Below are 24,222 nucleotides of genomic sequence, written 5' to 3'. Positions count from 1 at the left end.
CGAAAAAAGTCTGCACATCGGCAAATGCCGTCGTAGGCACCAACATTACGTATGGCAGCAACGGCAAACGCCATCGTAACCACTTGACTGGTTAACTGAGTGTAGCAAGGAAAATTTATAAACAAAAAATATATACCACTAACAAGTTGTTAAATCATCCCACCCAGCTGCCTTCCATGTAACCCACAGGTAGAATGCCCCACCCCTTCTCCATGTTGACATAATATTTGAATGGAAAAGAAATTAGAGCTGGTATTAGCTTTGTTTTCAGCAATGGAAGGAGGATGTCTCCTCCTTACATCCATTTACTCAGAAAGCAGGTTCAACAACATTATAGTTCCAAGTACGTAAAATCCCACTTTTTAACTGATAAGACATTTTGCTCATGCATATCAAACTCTCTCTTAGTAGGGGATCTGGAGGAAAATGCAGATAAAGATTGTTAATAAGGTTTCCCTTTTTTCCTACTGGAGGATCTGAAAGGGAAAAAGTGAAGACCAACCACTGGAATGTGAATATATATTTTTTTTCCCTTGGGGTTTTCCCAGATTTTTCCCAAATATTAAACATTTTCCCTGATTCCCCTTGACTTTCTAGGTCACTAGGATCCCTATATTATTATTTACACACATTTTTATTTACACGTAAACCCCTTCAGCAGCATTGATGAGATATTCCACCTTCACGAAAGCATTGTATCATATTTTATCAATGACAAGCTTAGCTATTTTGAAAAGCTGATTTCTCAATGGAATACATTTTTCTATTTCCCTCACTTTGAACCTGCTAAAACTCAGAAGAAAGCCTAAAAAATATATGGCATTTTACAGAGATTTAGCGATTTCTGCTATGCTGGTTAAAAAGTTGATAAAAATCTTCAAAAGAGCATTGTAACAAACAAAAAAATTTCACATTAATATGAATCTTCAGAATCTTGACTTAAAATTAAAATTTCTATATTATTTTATATATATGAAATTGATTTTCTGTGTGTGTGTGTGTGTGTGTATATTCTCTATACAAATCTACAATTTTAGACCGATCAACGACAAATTTTGCATATATACCAAATGGGACCCGACTTGAATGATAAGCTAAGTTGGTCAGAGCAGGGCAAATGCCCGAAATGGTCGGTCAACTATGGTTCCTGGGCCTCAACAATCTTTCAGAATGTTTACTTTGGTTACCGTGGTTCCCTAGCAATGTGTTTCAGATGTGTATATGCCTTTACAATGGTTTGCAATTCTTTAATGCCGCCAGCAGGGTTGTTTGGTTTAAACCACGTTGGTTTAAACCTTGGTTTTAACCAACTGGTTTTTTTCAAAAAATCCGATAAAAGTGGCCTAAATATCATTTTTTTCCCTGAAAAATATCATATTTGTTCATTATTAGCCAAAATGTTTCATTTTTACCTCATTTTATATCCTTGGGGTACATTCTGACGGTATATCTTTAAATGACATATCATTTTATAAAAGGTTTTTTTTCAAAAAGTCTAATAAAAGTGGCCAGAATATATATATATTTTTCATATGAAGTATCTTAGTCATTTAAAGTTATATATAAAAGCCAAAACTTCTCATTCTTACAACATTTTCTAACCTTTGGCTACATTCTGATGCTCTATCTTTAGCAAATTCATGAATAAGGATTGCATCACACATCTAAATGTAGTGATGTATTACATATCTCACAGGGTTTCTTTTTCCCTTCACAAAGAAGCAGCTACAGTAATGACACCATCATGCTAGGGGCAGGGTCCTATAATCCAATAAAGACACCAGCTGTCCTTAAAGGACAAAGACTAGTGTACTAGTTGTTACATTACCTCACATACATTTTCATTCCCATAAGAAGTAGCACATCTCCTACTGTATATCCCCCAGTCTTAATATTCAATAGTTGTTTTTTTATACTTTCACACACACACTGTTAAGCCCAGTTAATCAAGGTTCTACTGTATAGTAGTAACAGATTTATAAAAAATAATCAGCTATATACAGGGTGATTATAATTTAAGTTTTGATTCCAAAACTATACAATAAGTACTGATCGGAATGACCTGAAAATTTGCATGGATACTCCTGAAGCAATGGACGCTTCTTTCGCAAAAGAAAAAAGTGCAAAATGTGCAAGTAGATGATGCTGTACTTGGCCAGCAGTATAATCTATTTTGTGCAACCACATCATTTCGGCACTTCCACAGCATCAGTGTGTGGATAGAACTTTTATCAAGATGCACCTTTCAATACCAGCAAAGCAGCTGCTGAAGACCCATTTTGACAGGATGCACCTTAACCCTTGCAACTTCTGGCTGTGGGGGTACCTCAAAATGTTATAAACAGTGGTCAGATTGCAAACTTTGATGAATTGTAATCTCCAGCACATTCCCTATATGTTAGAAGTTCCTCATTCCTCAGGAATATGAACGGGGGAAAGGGGGCGCGTTTGGTTTAATAAAGCTGAATTGCAAGCACATCCACATTATGACCATGGCATATTCTGATTCTGCTGTTGAACAAGAATTTTTGTGCTTTCAACCTCATAGCCAGAACACGCGGTGGACAACATATTTAACATTTTTTAAGTTGTAGTTATTTGTTCAATTACTTCATTTTTTTTGTGATGTTTCCGTGAATTATGGACTCGTGCAATACTATAATTAAGTTATAATTTTGCCTTGACTGGCTATCGTTTCCATTCTGCGAGCAAATTTCCCACATGTTGGATGATGTCATTAATTTTACATTTTTAAGTATTTTTTCCCCTTTATCAAATAAAATTGAATTTTTTCAGGAATATTCATGTCAATTTTCAAGTCATTCTGACAATCTCTCTTTTTTTAGTGTTTTGAAATCAGAACCTTAGTTATAATCACCCTGTATATCGTAAATCATCGTTAATTAATCTGCATTATTTATGCATCATTAAATGCATTATATTCACCTAATTTTTATTACTTTTTGCAAAATAGCTTCGTAATTAAGTATACTGAAAGTAACTGGAGAAAAACCTTTATATATTATATGATTAATAACAACATTAAAAGAATTTTCAAAAACACAGTAATCCATTGAGTTAAGCAAAAAATAATTAAATGGCAAAAGTTGGTTTTTGTTAAAATTTAATAAATATTTATTGATTAATTAGCATGGGAATAGTGTTAATTACATTAATAAACATTTTATTTTTGTTAATTATTGGAAGTTTGAATGATTTTTCAGAATTTTCATTGTTTTTAATGTTAATACTATTTAAAACAAAAAAACCGGTTTAAACCAAAAAAACCTGGTTTAAACCAAAAAAACCCGGTTTTTTGGTTTTTTTAAAAAAACCCGGTTTTTTTACCAACCCTGGCCGCCAGTACAGTCAAACCTCGTTAGTGCGTCACCCGGTTAACACGTTACTCCGCTTACCGGGTCACTTTTTGGAAATCCCAATTGTCCTCAGGTAGGAATTTGCACAGTTGTGGCTTACTCCATTTAACGAGTCACTCCGCTTACTAAGTCACATTTTTGATCTCCCAAAAGTGACTCATTAACAAGGTTTGACTGTATATGTATAATAGTTTATGCCTTTATAATGGTTTGCCACTTTTCCAATCCTCCCAATAATAAGAGCTTTTTGAATAGACGTCAAAATCATAATCAGCATGACTTTGAGGGTCAGGCAAAGGATGATTCCCATAGAAATCAGTGTTAAAATTGCCGATTTTAATGTAGAAATGTGGAAATTTAGTAAGGTTTTCCGCCACATCAATAATTTTAAAAATTGTATTGAATTCTCGATTTTTGAAATATTGAGTTCGCTTAGAGATATATGAAGCCCAGAAAATTAAATATAAAGTAATTAGCCGGACCTACTTTTGAGTTGCATATCCATGATTTCAACTTTTTATGATCTTGATCATGCTTGATGTTCTCAAGCATGAAAATTAATGTCTCCATATTGTCTTTTAATATTCAACTGCATAAATTCATGTAGTTTAGGATGTGTTAAAATTAATTATGGGCCCATAAAATACAAAGAAATTCCACAGCTTTAATTAAGCATTTTTTGAAGAGAAACAGGCAAATGGAAGTACGGGGGATTGAAATACCTAGCGCCCCTTTAAAAAGGAGGGAGAAATTATTTATTTCTACGTTTCTTTAAATCTAGATTTGTCATCATATTGGTTAACTTAGACACGGTTTGTATGTCCCTCAAAATTAGAGATATTACGTGATCCAAAAAGCTTCACCTAAAAAAACTCTGGCAGCGCCCGGTGTTATAACTAGTTATTTTATAATTTAACACAAGAAAGACTAGATGGGGAGATTATACCTAGAAAGACGGGCAGGGATCTATGTGACCCCACAGCTTTTTCCGGTGATTTTCGAATATTTCAATATTTGAAAGCATGGTATAACATTTCTATGACAATAGAGTTATAACACAAAGAATCAGAAAGTGAAATCATTGATCTATTAATACATTTTTATTATTATTTAGTTTTTAAAGCATTATGTGCAAACAATCTCTCTCTGTGTATGTCAGTGTTGAGAAAACTCAAGACTGGGGGATTTTTATTTTCTATATTACTGATAGGATTTTAATGGTGCATCGCCTCTAGGTTTTGAATAGGATAAATGAGTGTGATCTTGCTATACTTATTATTTTTTTTTGCAGTTGGAAGCACCCGATGTTCTTTCCAAAGGGTTTCAACCAAGCTTGTCTATGTAAATGTGAAAAAAAATTCACATAATTCCAGTGATGTGGAATACATATCTGTAAGCAATGAGTTACTTGTAAAATGTTTTGGAATCCTTGATGTTCTATTGATGAGGAAGACTCCCATGATATTTCATACACTTTCATTTACATTATTTTTTCCGCTATCGATTGAAGGGATATTATTCAGGGGTGGGAAGTGACTAAGTCCATTTCGGAGCAGCAAAATTCAGGATTCGAAGCAGTTTTGGAGCAGCAAATTCAGGATTTGGAGCAGCAAATTCGGGATTTGGAGCAGCAAATTCGGGATTTGGAGCAGCAAAATATGTGATTCGGAGCAGATATTTATAAATTGGAACAGTGAAATTAACAAGAATATTTTCGTTAACCCTCAACCCTTTTCAAAATAAAACTGCACTGTCTTTTGTTATCAAACATCTTTTCGTCAGCTTGATTTTTGTGTTTTAGGCTTTTGACACCTTGTTTGAAAGAGCGGCTATTATAAAATTTTTTGCACCCGTCTATTTAAGATGATTTTTGCTTACTGAGGGCACTATTTGCTGCCTTGAACAGCGGCACTTCAAATGAGCTAAACAATTTTTATAAGTTTATTTTTTTATACTTGGAAAAAAATTGTTGCAAAATGGGAGAGAATTTCAGAACAAACAACTCGATGTTTGGCGATTCAGCACTCATTATCTGGCGAGATTGGCGATCTGGCACTCGTTATTCGGCAACATTGGCGATTTAACGCTCGTTATTCGGCAAAGTTTCTAAACTAACATTCGTAATTCGGCGAACATGCGCTTTTTACTCCCGGAATGAAAATTTTTTTCACGAAACATCGGGATTTAACACAATGACAATCGACTACAGTAATTTCTGCTGCTTCCAGTGACGACTTTTTTTTTTAAATGGAAACACTCGAATTTGCACTTTAAAGCTGAAAGGCATTGCAAGCCATCTTCAGTTCCACGATCACGGACAATATCGGGGTTTCGCGATGGAAAGCCCGATCAGGGGCTGATAGTTTAAGTAAAGTGGAATAAAACACGCTCTTCTCTCTCGTAAAGAAACGTTTCGTGGCTAGCAGGAACAAAATTTTTTTGCCGTCCTTTCCGAACTTCCGGGCATACTGAAGCAAAATTCGCTATTTGGCGCAGAAAAATGCGAAAATATGCTATTGGAGCAGGATGGTGCAAGATATTAGTTTTGGCGCAGTGCGGCGCAATTGGCGCAGAGTTCCCACCCCTGTATTATTGAATTCTAGGATATTTATGACATTTGGTGTAGGACATGGTTTCCATCTGTAGCGTCAATGTGGTTTGAATTTAGTTTATCTAGTATTATTTCATTTTGCATCAGCTGAGACATCGACGTACATTTGATTTCATTCTGATTCACACATCCAGTCTTCCTCTAGATATATCAATTTGCATCTCTGTTGCTAAGAAAGATAATGAAAAAGCTTTGGTGTAATAATAAGAACATGATAATCCAGGAAAAGTCAAGAAATTTTTAAGCTTCTGGTTTATTCTTACTTGAGATATGGGAGCAGAAAGAGCATGCGGGGTCACACAGACCCTGTCCGTCTTTAATTGTTAAGCAAAAAAATATGAAAGTTATGTTTTTTAAGACTCTGCTAGACCCAAGTTCATGTGATAATTTGCATAAAATATACTTTCTCTATCCACATTCTGCACAAAATTTAACACCTTAACTGATGCCCAAAACATTTTGCACAGGATTGAAACAGATTATTGTAATAATTTTAAAAAACAGTGAAAAATATAATTTTTTGATAAACATTTTATCAAAAATGTCAAAAATGACTAAATCCCTACAAGTTAAAAGTGTGTTTATTTTTCTTTATTTGTTTTTTCACGGGGTCTACATACCATTTTGTATGTCATTCACTGTGATCTTACAGTTTTATCTAATTATGTATATGTCTTTAAAATAAAATAAAAAATCATTGATTAGGGTTAAAATGGTTTGTCAACATTTTTTAACATTCAGTCACAAACTGTATCAATGTAAATTTATTTTTTTTCTCCTCAATTTTGCATCAATGAGATTTGATTGCAGTGTAGAAAATAATTTTTTTTACACAGAAGGGGTGGATGCTGGACTTCTTAGCTTATGGAAAATTATGTAAGAAAAAAAAAATTAGTCAAATAACTTATATATCACTCTTCCTATGTATATTAAAGTAAAATTCTCACCTTTGTTTGCTCTTTTCTAAGTTTTTTTAATAAATCAAAGTTATCTTGGTCATTTGATCGCCGCTCTTTTATTTTTCTAACATCCTCTGATACTGATGCAACACACTGTTTGATAGCTACTTCCCGTTTATCATAAGAATACAACAACTGTGAGAGAAAAAAAGTTTAAATGATAGACAGTTCAAAGACTATTTCGAATGTTGCTTTCATAATTTCATTCAGTTTATATGTACAAGTGTAACTTCAAATCAGAGTGGTGAACATGGATGTTTATTAAAATTGGTACTATGTACAGGGCTATAACTATGATTCTTGAGGATTATGTGATTTGGCTGCCTCTCCACAAAAAAATCAGATAATTTTATAATAGTTGTTTTTGTTTCCACCTAAAATTTGCGGCCCTCTAGTTCCGGTCTTGCTATATATATATATTTTAAATATCCATTCAGCAAGGTATAAAAAAATTATTTAAAAAAAATCGGATTTTTCTGATAAAAATCAACTGAATGTTTATTAATTAAAACAAATATTGTCAATAACTAAGAATGCATATTTTAATATCATCTAAACTGCTTCTTCTCCTAATCTCTCAAATTTAAAATTCAGCATTAAAGAATAAACTACAAATGAACTACAAGTAAAAAATATGAACACCAAAAATCTGTGTTTAACCCTTTGACAGTTACGCATATTCAGATAAATCCTTTGAAAATAGGCAGGGTCTGTTCTGGAAAGACGACGCTTTCCCCCCTTCTCACTAGCAGGGATCTGGATTTTCTGTGATTGGAGATCCTCTCATCGCAACAATAAGTCAACATGAATAGGCCTATTGTAGGTTAGCCACAATGAGTGTTTAAATGTTTATGAAACCTAGGAAATCGGGTTTTCCTGCTTTCCTGGAGAAAAATGAGAAATTGTCATTTCCACCAATTTCTTTATTTTTTGGATTCATGCAAAAAGATCATTATTTTAATTGAATATAAATCAATATTATTACATGAAAATCTCGAGCATCAACGTTTTTACATTCACAACAGAGTATTCGATTGAAAATAATGAAAATATATATGAGCTTGTAACATCACATGGAAATATCTAGTAAAGCTCAGTTGTACAAAAAAATACTGCTGCTTTCCGTATTAAAGTCGTGGCTTATATAACTTTCAAAGTTAATCATTAGCTTTTACGGTACATCCAAAGTCACAGCCTGTCTGATAAAATTTTTTAGTGTGTTCTAACTTCGAGAATTCCAATAAATTCTATAAATTTTAACTCCAAAAATTTAAGGTTTACTTATTTTTTAATCAGTAACGGCCCCAAAGCAGAATGTGCCGAAATCTGCGACGTACGTTGCAGAACAATTACTGCTACTGCAGAACAATTTGGAAAATTTTTAAGAAAAAGTGCAAAAAACACTATTACATGTATGGGGATTTTTACCGCAGAACATTTCCAGTCAGCCGAGGGCTCATCACAGAACAATGCTAAACATTCTGCTTCGGGGAGTACTGCAGGGGTGGGAAGTGACTAAGTCCATTTTGGAGCAGCAAAATTCAGGATTCGGAGCAGTTTTGGAGCAGCAAATTCAGGATTCGGAGCACTTTTGGAGCAGCGAAATTAGCAAGAATATTTTCGTTAACCCTCACCTCTTTTCAAAATAAAACAACTGCACTGTCTTTTGTTATCAAACATCTTTTCATCAGCTTGTTTTTTGTTTTTGATGTTGCAGGCTTTTGACACCTTGTTTTGTTAGATTGGAAGAATTATATATTTATGTACTTTTGCTCAAATGAAGTATATATTATATTTATGTTTATAATTTGTGTAATTATAAAGTTATAATATTTGTTTAATGTGAGTTTATTTGAAGAGATAATTGGTACATATACATTTTTAGAAAGTGTCATCAGTATATGTAAATTAGAAATTATGTGACCACTCATTATCCTCCAATCAGAGTAAGCCCAGGGGATTCTGGGAAAATCAGTAGTAGATTGTGTACTGGAGAGGTAGGAGGTTCAGTAGAATATAGTCTGGCTATTTTTATTAGCATTTATTATCGTTATCTGGCTTATCTTGTGCATAAAAATTTTCACACCAGTCTATTTAAGATTATTTTTGCTTACTGAAAGCACTATTTGCTGTCTGGAACAGCAGCACTTCAAATGGGCTAAACATTTTCTAGAAGTTTTCCATTTTTCTATACTCGGAAAAGAATTGTTGCAAGATGGGAGACAATTTCGGAAGAATCAACACGATGTTTGGCGATTCAGTACTCATTATTTGGCGGTATTGGCGATCTGACACTCGTTATTTGGCGACATTGGCAATTTAACACTCGTTATTCGGCAAAGTTTCTGAATTATTAGCATTCGTAATTCGGCGGACATGTGTTTTTTACTCGCAGAATGAAAATTTTTTTCAGGAAACACCGGGATTTGACGAAATGACGATCGACTATAGTAATTTCTGCTGCTTCCAGTGGAGACTTTTTTATATTTCTTGAAAACGGAAACTGACTCACATTTGCGCTTTAATGCTGAAAGACCATTGTAAGTCATCTTCAGTTGCACGATCATGGATATTATTAGGGTTTCGAGATGGACAGGCCGATAGTTTTAATAAGGCAATAGTTTAAGTACAGTGGAATAAAATACGCTCTTCTCGGAAACAATCGTTTCATGGCAAGCAGGAATACAAATCTTTTGCCGTCCTTTCCGATATTCCGGGCATAATGAAGGAAAATTCGCTATTTGGCACAGAAAAATACGAAAATACACTATTGGAGCAGGATGGCGCAAGATGTTAATTTTGGAGCAAAGTTCCCACCCCTGCGTAATGGTAAAAAAAATTACTAAAGAAACCACCGAACGTAAGTGAAATGTACGAAAAACAGTTTTAATCTTTTTTTTAAATTCTGTGACGAAAATTATGTGTGTCTTACACGAGGCTTTGACATCCATGACAACGGTATTTCCACAAAAACTTTTCTTTGAGGTGATCTTTCTAGATGTGGCTTATATATCCAAGTAGCTTCTTTACCGGAACTTAATGGTGATTAAATCGAAAGTTTCTATTGTATGACACACATTGTAGACATTCAATATTTACTCGACAAATGTCTTTCTTAATTTATCTTGGTATTCAGTATGCTATGCTACAAATAATCATATTGTTCCGGATAATTTTCCACACGACTTCGGGATTGCAAAACAAGAAGCGGTTTGACGGACAAACACAGATTTATTTACAGAACAGCAATTCACACGTACACTGCTGGCCACCCAAATTGCAACACCAAGAAAGACAAGAGATATCGCAACAATATTTATTTTGTAGATAACATGTTGACCAAGCATCAAATGATTAAATTTATAGACTTCTGTGAAGTGTGGTTCCTGCCAAAATCAGTAGCCAGAGTAGCCACCATTGTTGGAGATCACCGCTGCCACACACCTCGGCATTGATTCAAAGAGACTTTGGATGTGTTCTTGGGGTACAGCAGACCAAGCAGCTTCCACGCATTGCCAAAGTTGATCTGATGTGGCAGCTGGGGATGTAATCTGGGTCGATCGTTGAGCAACCATGGACCACATGTTTTCTATCGGCGAAAGATCCGGAGAGCGAGCTGGCCAGGGAAGCAATTCAATCTGGCGATTGACGAAGAACCTTTGGACAATGCGTGCCACGTGTGGTCGTGCATTATCCTGTTGAAATATGGCTGTGGGTAAGCCCTGAAGGTAAGGAAGGACAACTGGCTCCAACACCTCGGAGATGTAGCGCTGGCTTTTTAAAGTACCGGCAATGCGTACTAGAGGAGTGCGAGAGTGATATCCAATACCGCCCCATACCATAATACCCGGTGCAGGACCAGTGTGGCGGTGCATAACGCAGCTGTTCAGCATCCTCTCTCTACGGTGTCTCCAGACTCGAATCCGACCATCGTGCTGTTGCAGACAGAAGCGTGACTCGTCAGTAAAGACAATTTCATTCCATTGTGCCGTCCACATCCTTCTTTCATCGCACCATTGGCGGCAGAGACGTCTGTGGTTCTACGTCAAGGGTAGACGAAGCAATGGACGTCTTGCGGACAGACCACTCTGCTGTAAACGGCGTTGAATGGTACGCGCAGACACTGGATGATGCGGTACAGACTGAATGTGCTGTGCTATGGTTCGTGATGTGGCTGAGCGATCCATCACTGCCATACGCACAATACGCCAGTCATCACGTGAAGTGGTGCACTGAGGTGGATGCGATCGAACACGTCGGTCCATCGTACCCTCCTGCATCCAACGATCACATATCCGCATTACAGTTGTTTGGTTTCGTCCAACATGACTACCGATTTCCCTGAAAGATAATCCACAATCTCGGTAGGCCACTATCCTTCCTCTGTCGAACTCGGATACTTGATCAAAAGATGATCTCTGTTTTCTACGAGGCATAATTGATCGTTTTTTTGAAAAAAACACAATTGTCGTACTTCAAATCGTCGAAAATCTCCAAGCCTTAAATAGCACTTTGAAGTGGCGCCACAGGCACGTGTGATGTGCGTCTGCGCTGAAATTTTAATCATTTGCATATCTCACCTCCGCTAATGCATGTTGTAAATTTCATATTATTTGCATGCTTCCTTCAGGGTGTTGCATTTACGGTGGCCAGCAGTGTATTTACAGCCTAATCAGAGAGCTAACAACTTTTTCGTAAAGTTTAAAAACAACCGACTGTTCAATGAATCTCTCTATTTGAGTCTCTTTGAGCCTGCCATCTTGTGAGCGCCACGGTATTTATAACCCCGGAGAAACTTTGAGAAAAAGAACATTCCACAAAATTCTATTTTAGTTTCCTAGTCGGCAGCGCCACCGTACGGAGGGGTTGAACCAATGTCTGGAGGGGTGGGACTTTCTGGATTTTCCTCTACACGCCCTGCCAGTTCTCCACCAATCATGCATTTGTGCGCTTAACCAAAACCGGTATCAGCCCCGTGGTCAACGGAAAGTTGCGATAAAGGATTGCGCCATCTATCATCCATAGTTCGTAACAATATATATGTACGTTAAATTTCAATACATTTTACTGAAGTTTAAGAAAAATATTAATAATTAGCAATTGATTAGTTACCATACAAATGAAATAATTTTTTCATGGATAATTTTATCTTTGACAAAGTTTTGTGGAATGTTTGCCTTAAGCCGCCCCAATTATCTTCAATATGCAAGTCAGTTTTCATCAATTCTATATACAGGGTGTCCTGTATATAGAGTTAGGGCTGTTACTTATTTTTTATGTTGATGTTTTTAAGGTGAATAATCTGTCAAAGTTCACATTTATGCTGATGACACAACTCTTCTCTCTCTCTTTTTTCCAACATTATGATATTGATATACTCTCCGCAGAAATGTTTAACTTATTCTCCCATCATATATATCTCATGGTTCCAAAATCATAATTTGAAATTTAATCCCTCTAAAACTCAGCGCATGCTGTTTTATGCTGGACCACGTATTATAAATTTTGAAGATGTCACTGACAGATATACTCTTTCAATCACTAACTCTATTAAATTTCTTGGAATCACCTTGCAACATAATATAAGTTGGACAATCTTTGTCTCAGAAAAGTATCTGTACTTTTTTATCGTAACAAAAATTATACGAACAAAAGTTTTTTCAATGCTATATCATTCACCATGTTCAATCTCATTAATTATTGTATATTGAGGTGTGGGGTAATCCTAATTACAGTTGCTTTGATCGTTTTCGCAGAATCCAGCGCCGATTCATGAAACTATTCAGAAATGGGATCACGATCTCATAACCAAAATAATCTCTAACACAAATGAAACTAATCATCTGGTCGTGGATAGCCTTTATGCCTTGAAGATATAAAGTTTCAACAAATTAAAATGAACATATCATGACATCATCATATGCAACAACTCTCAACATAACTACGGCACAAAGAATCATAACATACTCATTCCACTCCAAATCAAAACTGAATATATGAGATGCAGTCTAAATATTGTTGGTCCGGTGATGTGGAACAAACTCCCCAGCAGTCTCAGAAATCTTAATAGACTTTCAATTTTCAGGAAACATTTAAAAACATGGTTACTCAATGGAAACATTTTTACAAATTAATATTGATATCACAAAACATGTTCAATATCTATTTTGGGGATCTCGGGCATAGAAGTGAAAATTTGAAAAAAATAGGAACACCACTGACAAAAAATAGGAGGGAAAAAATGTAATTCCCAAATTATCGTGACATTTAAAAATGTTGTGTCATTGAGATTCATACCTCATATAATTTAATTATAGTATTATCTATTGATATTTCAAGAAACAAGTTCTCTCTCTCTCTCTCTAACGAATTTAAAAAATCTTTCATTTTCACAGAATGTGGGATCAAAAACAATGCAAATGGCAAAACTAAAAAGAAATTAATCAAATTTCTACTGTTACTTGAAAAGTCCACTTGATGATCTTGATCCATTCCCCCTCCCCCATCCCGCTTTTCGAAGAAAGAAAAAAAAAACTGTCCAGATGCCATAGAAATGTAGCGCATGCATGCTTAACCCATTGCCCATGAGCTGCATGTGGCCCCAGAGTCATCTGTTGTGGATCACATTTTCAAACCTAATTTTGTAAAAATGAACTGAGCGATACACTTCCAGATCGTTCAAGAGACCCTGCGGCAGTTTCAGGTCATTTAAGTGGCTCACATCACATTTACAGATCACCACGGCACAGTTACAGATTACTCAAGTTACCCGAGCTGCTGTTCCACTTCACTTAAGTGAGCTGTGGCACATTCCTAGATCACTAGAGTGACCTGCGACACTGTTCGCCAACACTTAAGTGACTCACAGCAGAGTTCCAGACCACTGGAAGTGACCTGAGGTACATTTACATGTCATTCAAGTGACCCACGGCACATTTACACATCATTCAAGTGACCCACGGCACATTTACACATCATTCAAGTGACCTGCGGCACATTCCCTGATCATTAAATATTTCGCAGCATATTTAGAAATCACCGTGGCACAGTTCCAGAGCGCTCAATCGACCCATGAAACTTTTAAAGATCACTCAATAACCTGCGCCACAGTTCCACATTCTTTCAGTGTGCTGCGACACATTCCCAGATCATTTAGATGACCCACAGAAAATTTACTGATCAACACAGCACAGTTCCAGAGTACTCAATTGACCCAGGTCAACTTAAGTGACCCGCAACACATTTCAAAATCAATGAAATGGCCCACACTCTACTGAATGTTGAACACCCTTGATGTAACACCTCCTGGAGTTACATTAAATCCAAAGGATACAATGATTAGAATGGCCCACACATGTTCATGAATGTCTATTTTTTTTTAGACATAAAAAAAAATAGACATCCAGGTCATCAATAGCATACGCCCGAACCTAGTATGCCTTAGAACAAACCTGCTAACCCATGACCCTCAGAGTCATCTCATGTGGCCCAGGACAAATAACAAAACCACACAAGTTGCCCTCGAACGATCATCAAATCATTTAAGTGGGACACATTTCCAGATTACTTCAGTGGCTTGCGGCACATTTGCAGATCATTCAAGCTGCCAACAGCATATATCCAGATCAGCTAAGTGACCCCAAGCACATTTCCAAATCACTTGAGCGATCTGCAGCAAACCCCCAGTTCACTAAGTGGCATGTAGATCACTGATCATTCAGTTGCAGATTACTGTAAGTGACTGGAGGCACATTTACAGATCATTTGAGTGGCATGCTTCGAGATCACTTGAGTGGCTCGCAACACACAGATCACCTAATGGTCTGCGATACATTAACACTTTAATTGCTCAATGCATTTTTTATAGATTATTTTAGTAACGCTCTACACACTTTTCCAGGCCACTCGCTTTCAGATCATCTAAGTGACTTGCGGCACATTTCCAGATGACTCAAACGGCTCGTGGCACACTTCCAGACCACCTGAATGATTCGCGGTACATTTACATTTCCAATTAACTCAACCTTTTGAAGAATGTGGGGCTACTTCATTGATATGAAAACATGTCGCGGGCCACTTAATTAAGTGATCTAAAACAGCGCCGCAGGTTATAAGTATGATCTGTAAATGTGCCGCGGGTCACTCAAGTAATCTGGGAATGTGCCGCGAGCCACTTGAGTGATACCTGTAAGCCACATAGCTAACCCTTGACCCGCAGTAAACACTTGGCCTGTGCGGACCAAATGTGGCCCTGGGGGTTCTGTTGCGGCCTGTCTCTCTCAAACCTAATTTTGTAAAAATGAATAAAGCGGCACAAAGCCACTAAGTATTTAGAAATCACTAAAGTGGCTCAGTAGGGGACTCAACAGGGAGAATGCAGGTGCCCACAAACTAGTGAAAAGTTCTACTTGTTTTTGGCGCACCGAGTAAGATGCCATCAAGAATATTTCATATTTTTCTAAAGGGTGGTTGATGACGTAAACGTATCCATCCCCCCCTCCCCAGCCATCAAAAGTAAGCAAATCGGAACCCCCACCGATGCTGACGTAATACTTGAATGACCCCGAACATAAAGACACCCGAAAGTTACTTTCTGAAGGTTAAAAAAAAACTGGGTTCAGCTAGAGGCTAATTGGTTCGTCTCCCCCCTCCCCCCCCCCCCCCCCGTAAAACCAGACGAGCTCTTTCCCGTTAAGCCGGGTTTTCCTAGGAGCAGGTTTTGTGTGCCGCGCGCAACGTGAATCACCCAGCACGACACGTCGTCCACTCACCAATAAGAAAAGCAGTACAACTGGAAGTCGATAGAGTAGCTGACGCCAGAGGCATATACTATATAGCCATCCTGAGCTGATGCGCCACGCTTACAAAACACAAATGCGTAGCGTGATTATGCAACACATTTCTGCCGAAGCGAAATGATCCAGTTCGGTTCACGCGGCGCAAAACGCCTACTCCTAGGAAAACCCGCCTTTTGGGATGAACGCTTGCTACGGGATCCCGGGAGAGAAACCTATACTTAAAAACCTAAACTTTTATTCTCTCATGGAATATCTCTTGTGAGCCTGTCCCCCGCTTTTTTTGTCTTCTTATTTACAGCAACCAATCTCTGAAACGGATTCACTTTCCTCACTGGACTTGTTTTTAGCACTTAAGACTATAAGTCGCAGGGGCGAAAAGATATGCTTGCCGTCGTCCCCCACTTCAGTGGAACTGAAAATTTTTTCTTTTTTCACTTCTTTTTCAGTAGCGAGTGATGTGAATAAAACACATCAAAAAGGGAGGGAAAGCAGTGACATTTTGCGGTTTCTCGTAATTTTCGTAGTGAGATATTGGCTGTAAACAAAAGAAGGGAGGGATAAAAAAGGAATAGTAGGAGAGAATTGGGGTAAAAAAGGACGATTGCGGTGAAAGTAGGAAAATAGGACATTTCTAAAAACTAGGAAAAATAGGAGCGCTGCGAGGTCTGGGCGTGTAAAACTGTCTCTGCATTTAACCTTGTTCTTTCCCAATTTTTTTCCATTTTTCAAATTTTAATATCTCTGTGAATTAGAAGAATAAAAACACTTAGAAACTTGGATTTTTTTGTGGATTGTTCGTGTTGGACCAACAAAAACAATTTTGACAACACTCAACAATCGTCATTCACGTGTTTTGTTCACAAAATTTGAGTTGTGCTTGTTTAGGATGGCTCATTTTTCTAGTGCTACTGATAATGCTTTGAAAAGGTAAATAAGAGTGAAAACTTAACAAGAAAAATAGGATATATTGACTATAATTGGCGAAAGTATGTCAACACCTGCTGTGGTCCACCATTACGGAATCAGCGAATCTATGGTGAGATATATCAAGAAAAAGGAATCTGAAATTCATTCAGCCGTCGTTGTAGGGCAGTCAAAACTTTGCAGCGCTTATGGGATCCATCTGTTTCTCGTACAGAAAATGCTGTTTCTTGTGGGTAGAAGACTGCTACAAAAAGGTATTCCAATTGATTGTAATATTATAACAGAAAAAGCAAAAAAAAAAAAAAAAAAAAAAAGGAATGGGCTTATGAAACGTCTATTGTCTATTTCATCAGAATTTTATGCAAGTAAAGGTTGGTTTCATAAGTTTAAGAAAAGATTCAGATCACGCAATGTAAAAATTGCTGGCAAACAAGCCTCTGCTGACCAGGAGGCAACTAGAAAATTTTGAAAATTTTGTAGAAAATTATTGAACGGAAGGGTTATGCACCTCAGCAGGTGATTAATGCTGACAAAACTACATTATTTTGGAAGAAAATGTCTCAAGAAGTTAAGCAAGAGAAAAAAAGCAAGCTCATGGTTTTAAGACAAGTAGAGATATACTTACTATGTTGTTTTGTGCAAATGCGTATGGGTACATGATAAAGCTCACTGTCATTTTCAAATCTGCGAATCAGCGAGCACTGAAGGGACAGGGTAAATCAAACTCCCAGTATTTTGGACGAACAATAAAAAGGCTTGTACTAGGAAAACACTTTTCCTGAATTGGTTTAAATGGTGTTTCGTTACGGAAGTCAGGAGGTACCTTGAGAGTGGATATGTATATAGCTATTCAAAGTTCTTTTGATACTGGATTGGCAGAGGAGGAATTAATGCAGCTGACTGGTTCAGAAACTGAATTGGTACCAGATGAAGGATATCAATGTAAAGAAGAAAAGTTCATGACAAGCAACATAGGGGAAGGGCTTCGCAAGCTCAAATCAGCTATACATTATTTTCATAACACATAGATCCCTATATTTTACGTTCTTCACATGAAGAAAAACTAGTAGAGGAAGCCTTGTGAACATACTCAGACATACTTGATGATATGAAGACGACACTGCAAACAGAAAAATTACAAAGTTCTTTCAGAAAACATCCACAACAATTGCTGCAACCTCTTTTACATTCCCTTCCCTTTGCATCACCCTGCTCTTTCTCATGATGTTCGGTAAATAAGATATACAAAGAAAAACCTATGGTTTCGGTTATTCAAGGATTTCTATATCACAGTCACTACCGGAACGTAACCCCCGTGAATACGGGGGGCGGGGCGACTGTACTCACTACAAGGAAAGAACAAATCTCTGATAATACAGATTAATCAAGAATTGATCGGATGATCTGGTATTCAATGTTCTGTCCAAAGTATACGCACCTGTTTTTTGGGCATTGTAAAAGGTATTGAGCATGAGATTTTTTCTTTTGTGACAATGAAATCCTAAATTTTGGCACATCACACGCTCTCCGCCTTATATTCTTCTTTCTACCATCGTACAATTTCTATTCAGGGATCAACTTTGCAAACATAATTTTTTTTTATAGAATACCAAACAGCCGTTTCATATAAGTTTCACCGTACTTTCTAAATATTCTTATTTTGAGAGACAGAATTTTCCAATGAACTACACCATACATACAACTCATGTACACTCGTGTGCAAAATTAAGAGAATTTGCACATTATGTCAAATTTCTGAAAAACTACTTGACAGATTTTAATGAAATTTGGTACAAATACACAGTTATAACAGAGAAAGAGATGTACCATACAAAAGTCATAGTACGCATGCATAACTGTCAGTAAAGCTCATCATTGCAAGAATGCCCAAAATCCATGTTGCGAGATCAAATCGAAAATGAGTCTAATATGGGGTATGGTCCCCCACTCACAGTCAGACAAGTCACACAGCGCGATGGCATACTGAACATGAGGCAGTTGAGGAGTCCCTGTGGCAATCGATCTGACTCCTGCAGCAACAGTTTTCAGTTCCGGAATGGTGAGATGCAATTGCCCTCCCAAGAGCATCCCAGACATGTTCTATATGGTTTAGGTCAGGAGATCTGGTTGGCCAATTCATATGCTGAATATCTTCACTTTCCAGATAATTGCTGACCAGGTGAGCCTGATGTGGATGAGTGTTGTCATCCATGAACAGGAACCGAGGGCCAACTGCACCCCTGAAAAGTCTAACATAGGGCTCTAAGATCTCCTCTCTATACCTCCTAGCAGTCTCACAGACCCTCTGCCAAATACATGGAGGGTTGTGCGACAGTCCAACATGGCGCCTGCCCAGACCATGACACCTCCACTACCATAGTGGTCCATTTTCCTGATGTGGGAGGGATGGTATCGGTTACCAGGCTCTCTCCAGATGAGTACACGTTGAGGATGAGTGTCCAGGCTGAATCTCGACTCATCTGTACTACTGAAGTCTGGTCCAAGGCTGATGTTGTCTGCACCATGCTAAATGCACTCACTTGTGTGCTGCAGTTAGCGGGATGCAAACAGCACGTCTTCTGGAATAAAGCCCTCTCTCATGAAGCCTTTGGGCAACAGTAAACCGTGAAACTTAAGTTCCGGTGGCAGCATGCAGCTCATGTGAAAGCTGTGATGCCATAGCAGTCCTATGAATGAATGAACGCCAGGGTCTCGGCCACCGGACTTATCCCGTTGCCGAGATCTCTTCCAGCCCAGCTTCGTGGCAGAATCTGGAACAAAGTGAGTGCACCTAACAGTCTGAGTGTGTAGCTAGTGTTGTGTATTATATTTCAGTGCTGCCATCTATACTTCAAATTGTGAGTGAAGTGTAATGATTGAATATTTCTAACGTTGTAGGCCTGTTGCTCTCTGTGGCGAGACTTTTTAACGGGGAGATCGGCTCGCATTTGCGCCTTTAAGTTGGGAACCACAGAAAACCAACTTCAGCCAACCACCACTGTGGGGTTCGAACCTGGATCCTCGCATCGCGAGTCCGTCACTATAACCACTCGACCACCACAGCGGCGCCATAGCAGTCCCGTGAAAGTGCAAAATAACGATCCTCATTGGTCGCAATGGCTCTTTGACGACCTTGTCCAAGTCTTCTCAATATGGATCCAGTGTCCTGAAACTGTTTCCACAAATTGCAGACGACACTGGGCGTAACATCAAGCTCTGTAGCCACCTGCACTTGTGATGGCCCTGTCTCCAGTCTACCGATGATTCTCTATCGCATTCCGTCATCCATACATTTGTGGCTACTCATTTTACCTGATAGCTTATAAAATTTACCAAACTCTTGTGAGAAACAGAAACACAGCGGATGTCGCCAAGGAGTACAAGCACACAAATTGTGGAAAACACCTCGTGCCCTTATCATCCCCGCCGTGGTCACAGCTCCGCCCACACGCACATGTACGCCTACGTATTCAACACTGAATATTTGCATACTTCTTCGGTGGCATTATTAGTACCTTTGGTTCAGTACTTTTTGTGAAAATAGGCACAATGTGCAAATTCTCTTAATTTTGCAAACCAATTGAAATAAACATTTTGTGATCCACACAGTTTTGCTACAAGAGCACTTCTCTGAACACAACATTGACATTTGTCAATCACGGAAAGAACAGGCAAGATTACGTCAAAGAGTGGAGTGAATGTGATCATAGGCGTAGACAGGATTTTTCTGAGGGGTGGAGGGGGCGTTTGAAAATTTAATATCTTCTGGGGGTTACGTTTTTTCCTGCAACATAACACTATTACCATATTGGCTCATGGGGGGCTAATAAGCTCAGGAATGTGATAAATTCGGATTGGAGGATTGTGCAGACTTGGGAAAGTGTAACTTCAAAAACTTCGAAAAACTGGCTGCAATGTAGGGTCTAAAGTTTAAAATAACTATGATAATATTCAAATTTGATGTTCACACAGAATGTGAAAGATGTGGAATGGATACTAAAATTTTGATGTTTTTGGAATGCATCAGCAGTGTAATAAACTTGATTTATAGTGAGGCCAAAATTGACTTCATGGATTAACATTTTTCTTGTAGAGAAAAATGCTTTTATTCATGAGCCCCCCCCCCCTTATTGAGGTGAATGCCTGGTGGCAACTCAGTATCACACATATGATGCAGGTCATCTCAATTACCTTGATATACAACCAAAGGGCCACCCACCATCAACCAAATAAACATTGTAGCCTCGTAGGGTTGAAACTACTGTATTTATTTTTAAAAAGGGACTATAAATTTACATCGGGGGGGGGGGGAATCCGGCTTGGAACAAAACATACACCGCGTGGGCGACATCACAACAACTTCTTCGTTCTCCACTACTCTCGAACACGACTGCCACGAGAGCGAATATCGGGCGCGCCACCTATATTCGTGAATACGGTCGCCTTGACTGTTACAGACTCCCCCTCTGGTTTCATGAAACCGTCTCGGTATGAAACCAGGAAGTCTTCAAACATAAACAATAGGGTGCATATAAACAATCAAAAATATTTGACGAACACATTTCAATAATCGAGGGCAAAAAAAATAAATAAATAAAAATCACATATTTTCAAAAATAATATATATATAGTTCATTCTTCACGAGAACGATGATTTGTATGTAGATCAATCTACGACTTTTTCGGAGGGCGGTCTCATCGACGCATAGGCATCACCGGTGTCTGTGCAATGTTCTTGCAAGGTCGAAATGCTAATGTATGACTCACTCCAAGTGATACCTGAGGTGAAGATGTACTGGCCACATCATGTCTACATGGAGATCTCTGGGACACCGCAGAATTTTGGCGCCTCGGCAATGAGCGTCTACAGAGTTTTCGTCTTTTTCTTTCGTCTTGTGGAACTCTACGTGATCCTGGAAGACGGATTCATCCTCGAAGGTCATCTCACAGTATTGACAGACGATCACCTGGACGCGAATCGGCTGTCGCGATTCTGGCAATGACGCTGTCGTTTCCTCGGCGTACGCCTCGTTCATGTGGGTCATGACGTGCTTTATCATCTGCAATTTCCGACTGAATGTGGACTGGCAGATTCCACAAGCGTAGGCAGCCTGCGAGCGACTGGCGGACACGACCTTGCAGCTGCTTGAAGTTGGTGACTTGGAATGGTTTTTTGAGTGTTGCTCGTCAACGTGTCTCTGAAACTGACTCTTCTGAACGAACTGGCAGACGTGACATCTGAATAAATATCTGGCGTCGAGCGGAGGATTAGCGGCGACCCTTTGTTTCTTTGCATCGTCTTTTCCGGGCATAGCCGTTGTTTCTATTAAGGCTTAGACCTTTTTGCGTCCCCTTTCTCTCTGGCTTCGGATGTCCACGAGTCGAGGCGGGACAGGCTTGCGACCCCTCTTGGTTTTTGCTGGAGACATTCGGTACTGAGACACAGGTGTTGGTGTACTATTACCAGTGTTGATATGATGTTGAACGAATGGAGTAGGCTCTCCCCCTGGTTTGAAGACATCCTGATGTTCGCTTAGTGGGGAGCTAAGTTGACGCTTTTGCTCGGGAGTCAAATCTCTTCCCTCGTCAGCACGTAATTGGTATGAATGCATGAGGTCCACTGATTCTGATACTGCACAATCAGCTGCTGGAAGCTGTGGGAATGAGAATTGGTGATGGGGAGTGTCACTGAAAACCAACATTTCCTTTTTAGATCCACAGCGATGCCTGCTGCCGTCAGGAAGTCTAATCCCAGCAGCGATCGGTTTCCCTTTGCTTCTGGAAACACTAAAAAGGTGGTATCAATAGTTCGATTTCCAACGCGTACCGGTACGTTGACTTCATAGACCTTGCAGATAGACCGGGTACCATCAGCTAGAGAAACAGTCGTGGTGGCACTGTTCATTGGTACATTTTTACTTAGAAAAAGCTTGTATAAGAGTTCCCCTGCAACTGAGTGTGTCGCACCTGTGTCGATACATATGAGACCACGATCTTGACATACTTGAATTTCTATCAGCGGTAGCAATACCTGAGCGTCTGTGGGTTGACAGCTGTACAAAATAGCGTTGTTTGGTGATTTCACAGCTGTCGCAGTCGATGGAGAGCAATTTGGACATTTTGCTTTGATGAACCCTGGCATACGACATCCATAGCAAACGATAGACGATCTGTCATGTAAAGGTGCGGATTTTTGGGGTTGCACAGTTTTACGAACTTGTTTGGGTTTATTCGAAAAATTGTTTCGGTTGAAAACACTTCTGATATTGTCATAGGCATCCAGTTTATCAGCAAGAACCGTGGGTGAGATTACTTCTATCCACTCATCCATTAGATGCTCTTTGCATTCTGGAGGGACTTTCTTTTTCATCTGGTAGGTAATGATCAAGTCCTTTAACCCATGGAAAGTTGTGATGTTCGATTCAGTTAACCAGTTGTCGAAGAACGACCTGAGCTTGAAATAGTAATCACGCCAAGTACTGTCTTTCGATTTCTTGTGAGTAGCAAACAGTTGACGGAATTTTTCAGCAGATAATCAGAAGCGTTTCAGGAGGACCCCTTTTACATGTTGATAATCAGATGCTTTATCTTCAGGTTCCTGTGCGATGAGCGATGTTACACTACTCGGCAGGACTGTGATGAGGTGGGATACCCAAAATTCTTCAGGGACCTTCGTCAATTTGAGTTGCCGTTCAGCGAGAGATAGAAACAAGAATATGTCATCCTTTTGAACATCGAAACTCGGGAGCAGTTTATGAAGTTCAAATCTAAATTCTGGTGACGTTGACACAGAGCTGGCACCGCTATAAGCGACTTCGGGTTGAAGTTTGAGTTTTTCAAGTTCGAATTGCATTTCCAACTTTCGGATTTCGATTTCCGCTTGAAGCGTGGCTTGTTCCCGTTGATCTTGGCGTTTAGAGTCCGAAATTCTCTCATAGATGACAGTTAGCAGGAATTCTTTCATAAAGTCCTCATCATAATCGTCGTGGTTGATTATTGCAGATTTTATCTGAATGACTGTCATGTCGGTTGACACTGCTACTCCCAATGCTTGAGCTAGAACGATGAAGTCTTGCTTCTTTCCTTCTGCTAAATAAGCCATGTCACACTATATATAAACCAATGTTTCAATAACAATATAAAAAAAATCTACACTTTTGAGACGTGCGGAACGGCATAAAAAAAACAAACATTAAACATTTTCACACTCAACGAACGCTTTCGCGAATTTTGTTTCAGGTTGAAAACGAACATCGGACGAACATTTTCACACTCGACCAACACTTTCGCGAATTTCGAAACAGTTGATGCGATGAATTCTTTTCAGGTTGAAAACGAACACGGATGAACATTCGAAACAACTGATGCCATGAGTTCTTTTCAGGTTGAAAACGATCATCGGACGAACATTTGTGACGAAAGTTTCACTTACCAATTTGTAGGTACGTTCAGGCTGAACACTGACAATTTTCCTCGAGTTGAAAAAAAACCGCCATATTTCATGTTGGGCGTCACATTGTAGCCTTGTAGGGCTGAAACTACTGTATTTATTT

The 24,222-nt window shown here is 38.6% G+C and overlaps 1 protein-coding gene across 1 annotated transcript in view; it reads right to left on the bottom strand.

Moving 5' to 3' along the window:
• The window catches only part of Ccdc58 (Coiled-coil domain-containing 58), a 42,705-nt gene that overhangs the window by 5,480 nt on the left and 13,003 nt on the right, over positions 1-24,222 (bottom strand). Inside the window, exon 3 of the mRNA XM_089244230.1 lies at positions 6,936-7,082. Coding sequence (XP_089100356.1) covers positions 6,936-7,082 — 147 coding nt within the window. The remainder of the gene's footprint in view (positions 1-6,935; positions 7,083-24,222) is intronic.

This window comes from Pholcus phalangioides, unplaced genomic scaffold (genome assembly GCF_987345545.1).
Source record: "Pholcus phalangioides strain wild (caught in Gottingen) unplaced genomic scaffold, Ppha-v1.0 ptg000015l_1, whole genome shotgun sequence".
Classification (NCBI taxonomy): domain Eukaryota; kingdom Metazoa; phylum Arthropoda; class Arachnida; order Araneae; family Pholcidae; genus Pholcus; species Pholcus phalangioides.
The sequence above is the reverse complement of the archived record's forward strand: the minus strand, read 5'-3'. Positions and strand labels throughout refer to the sequence as shown.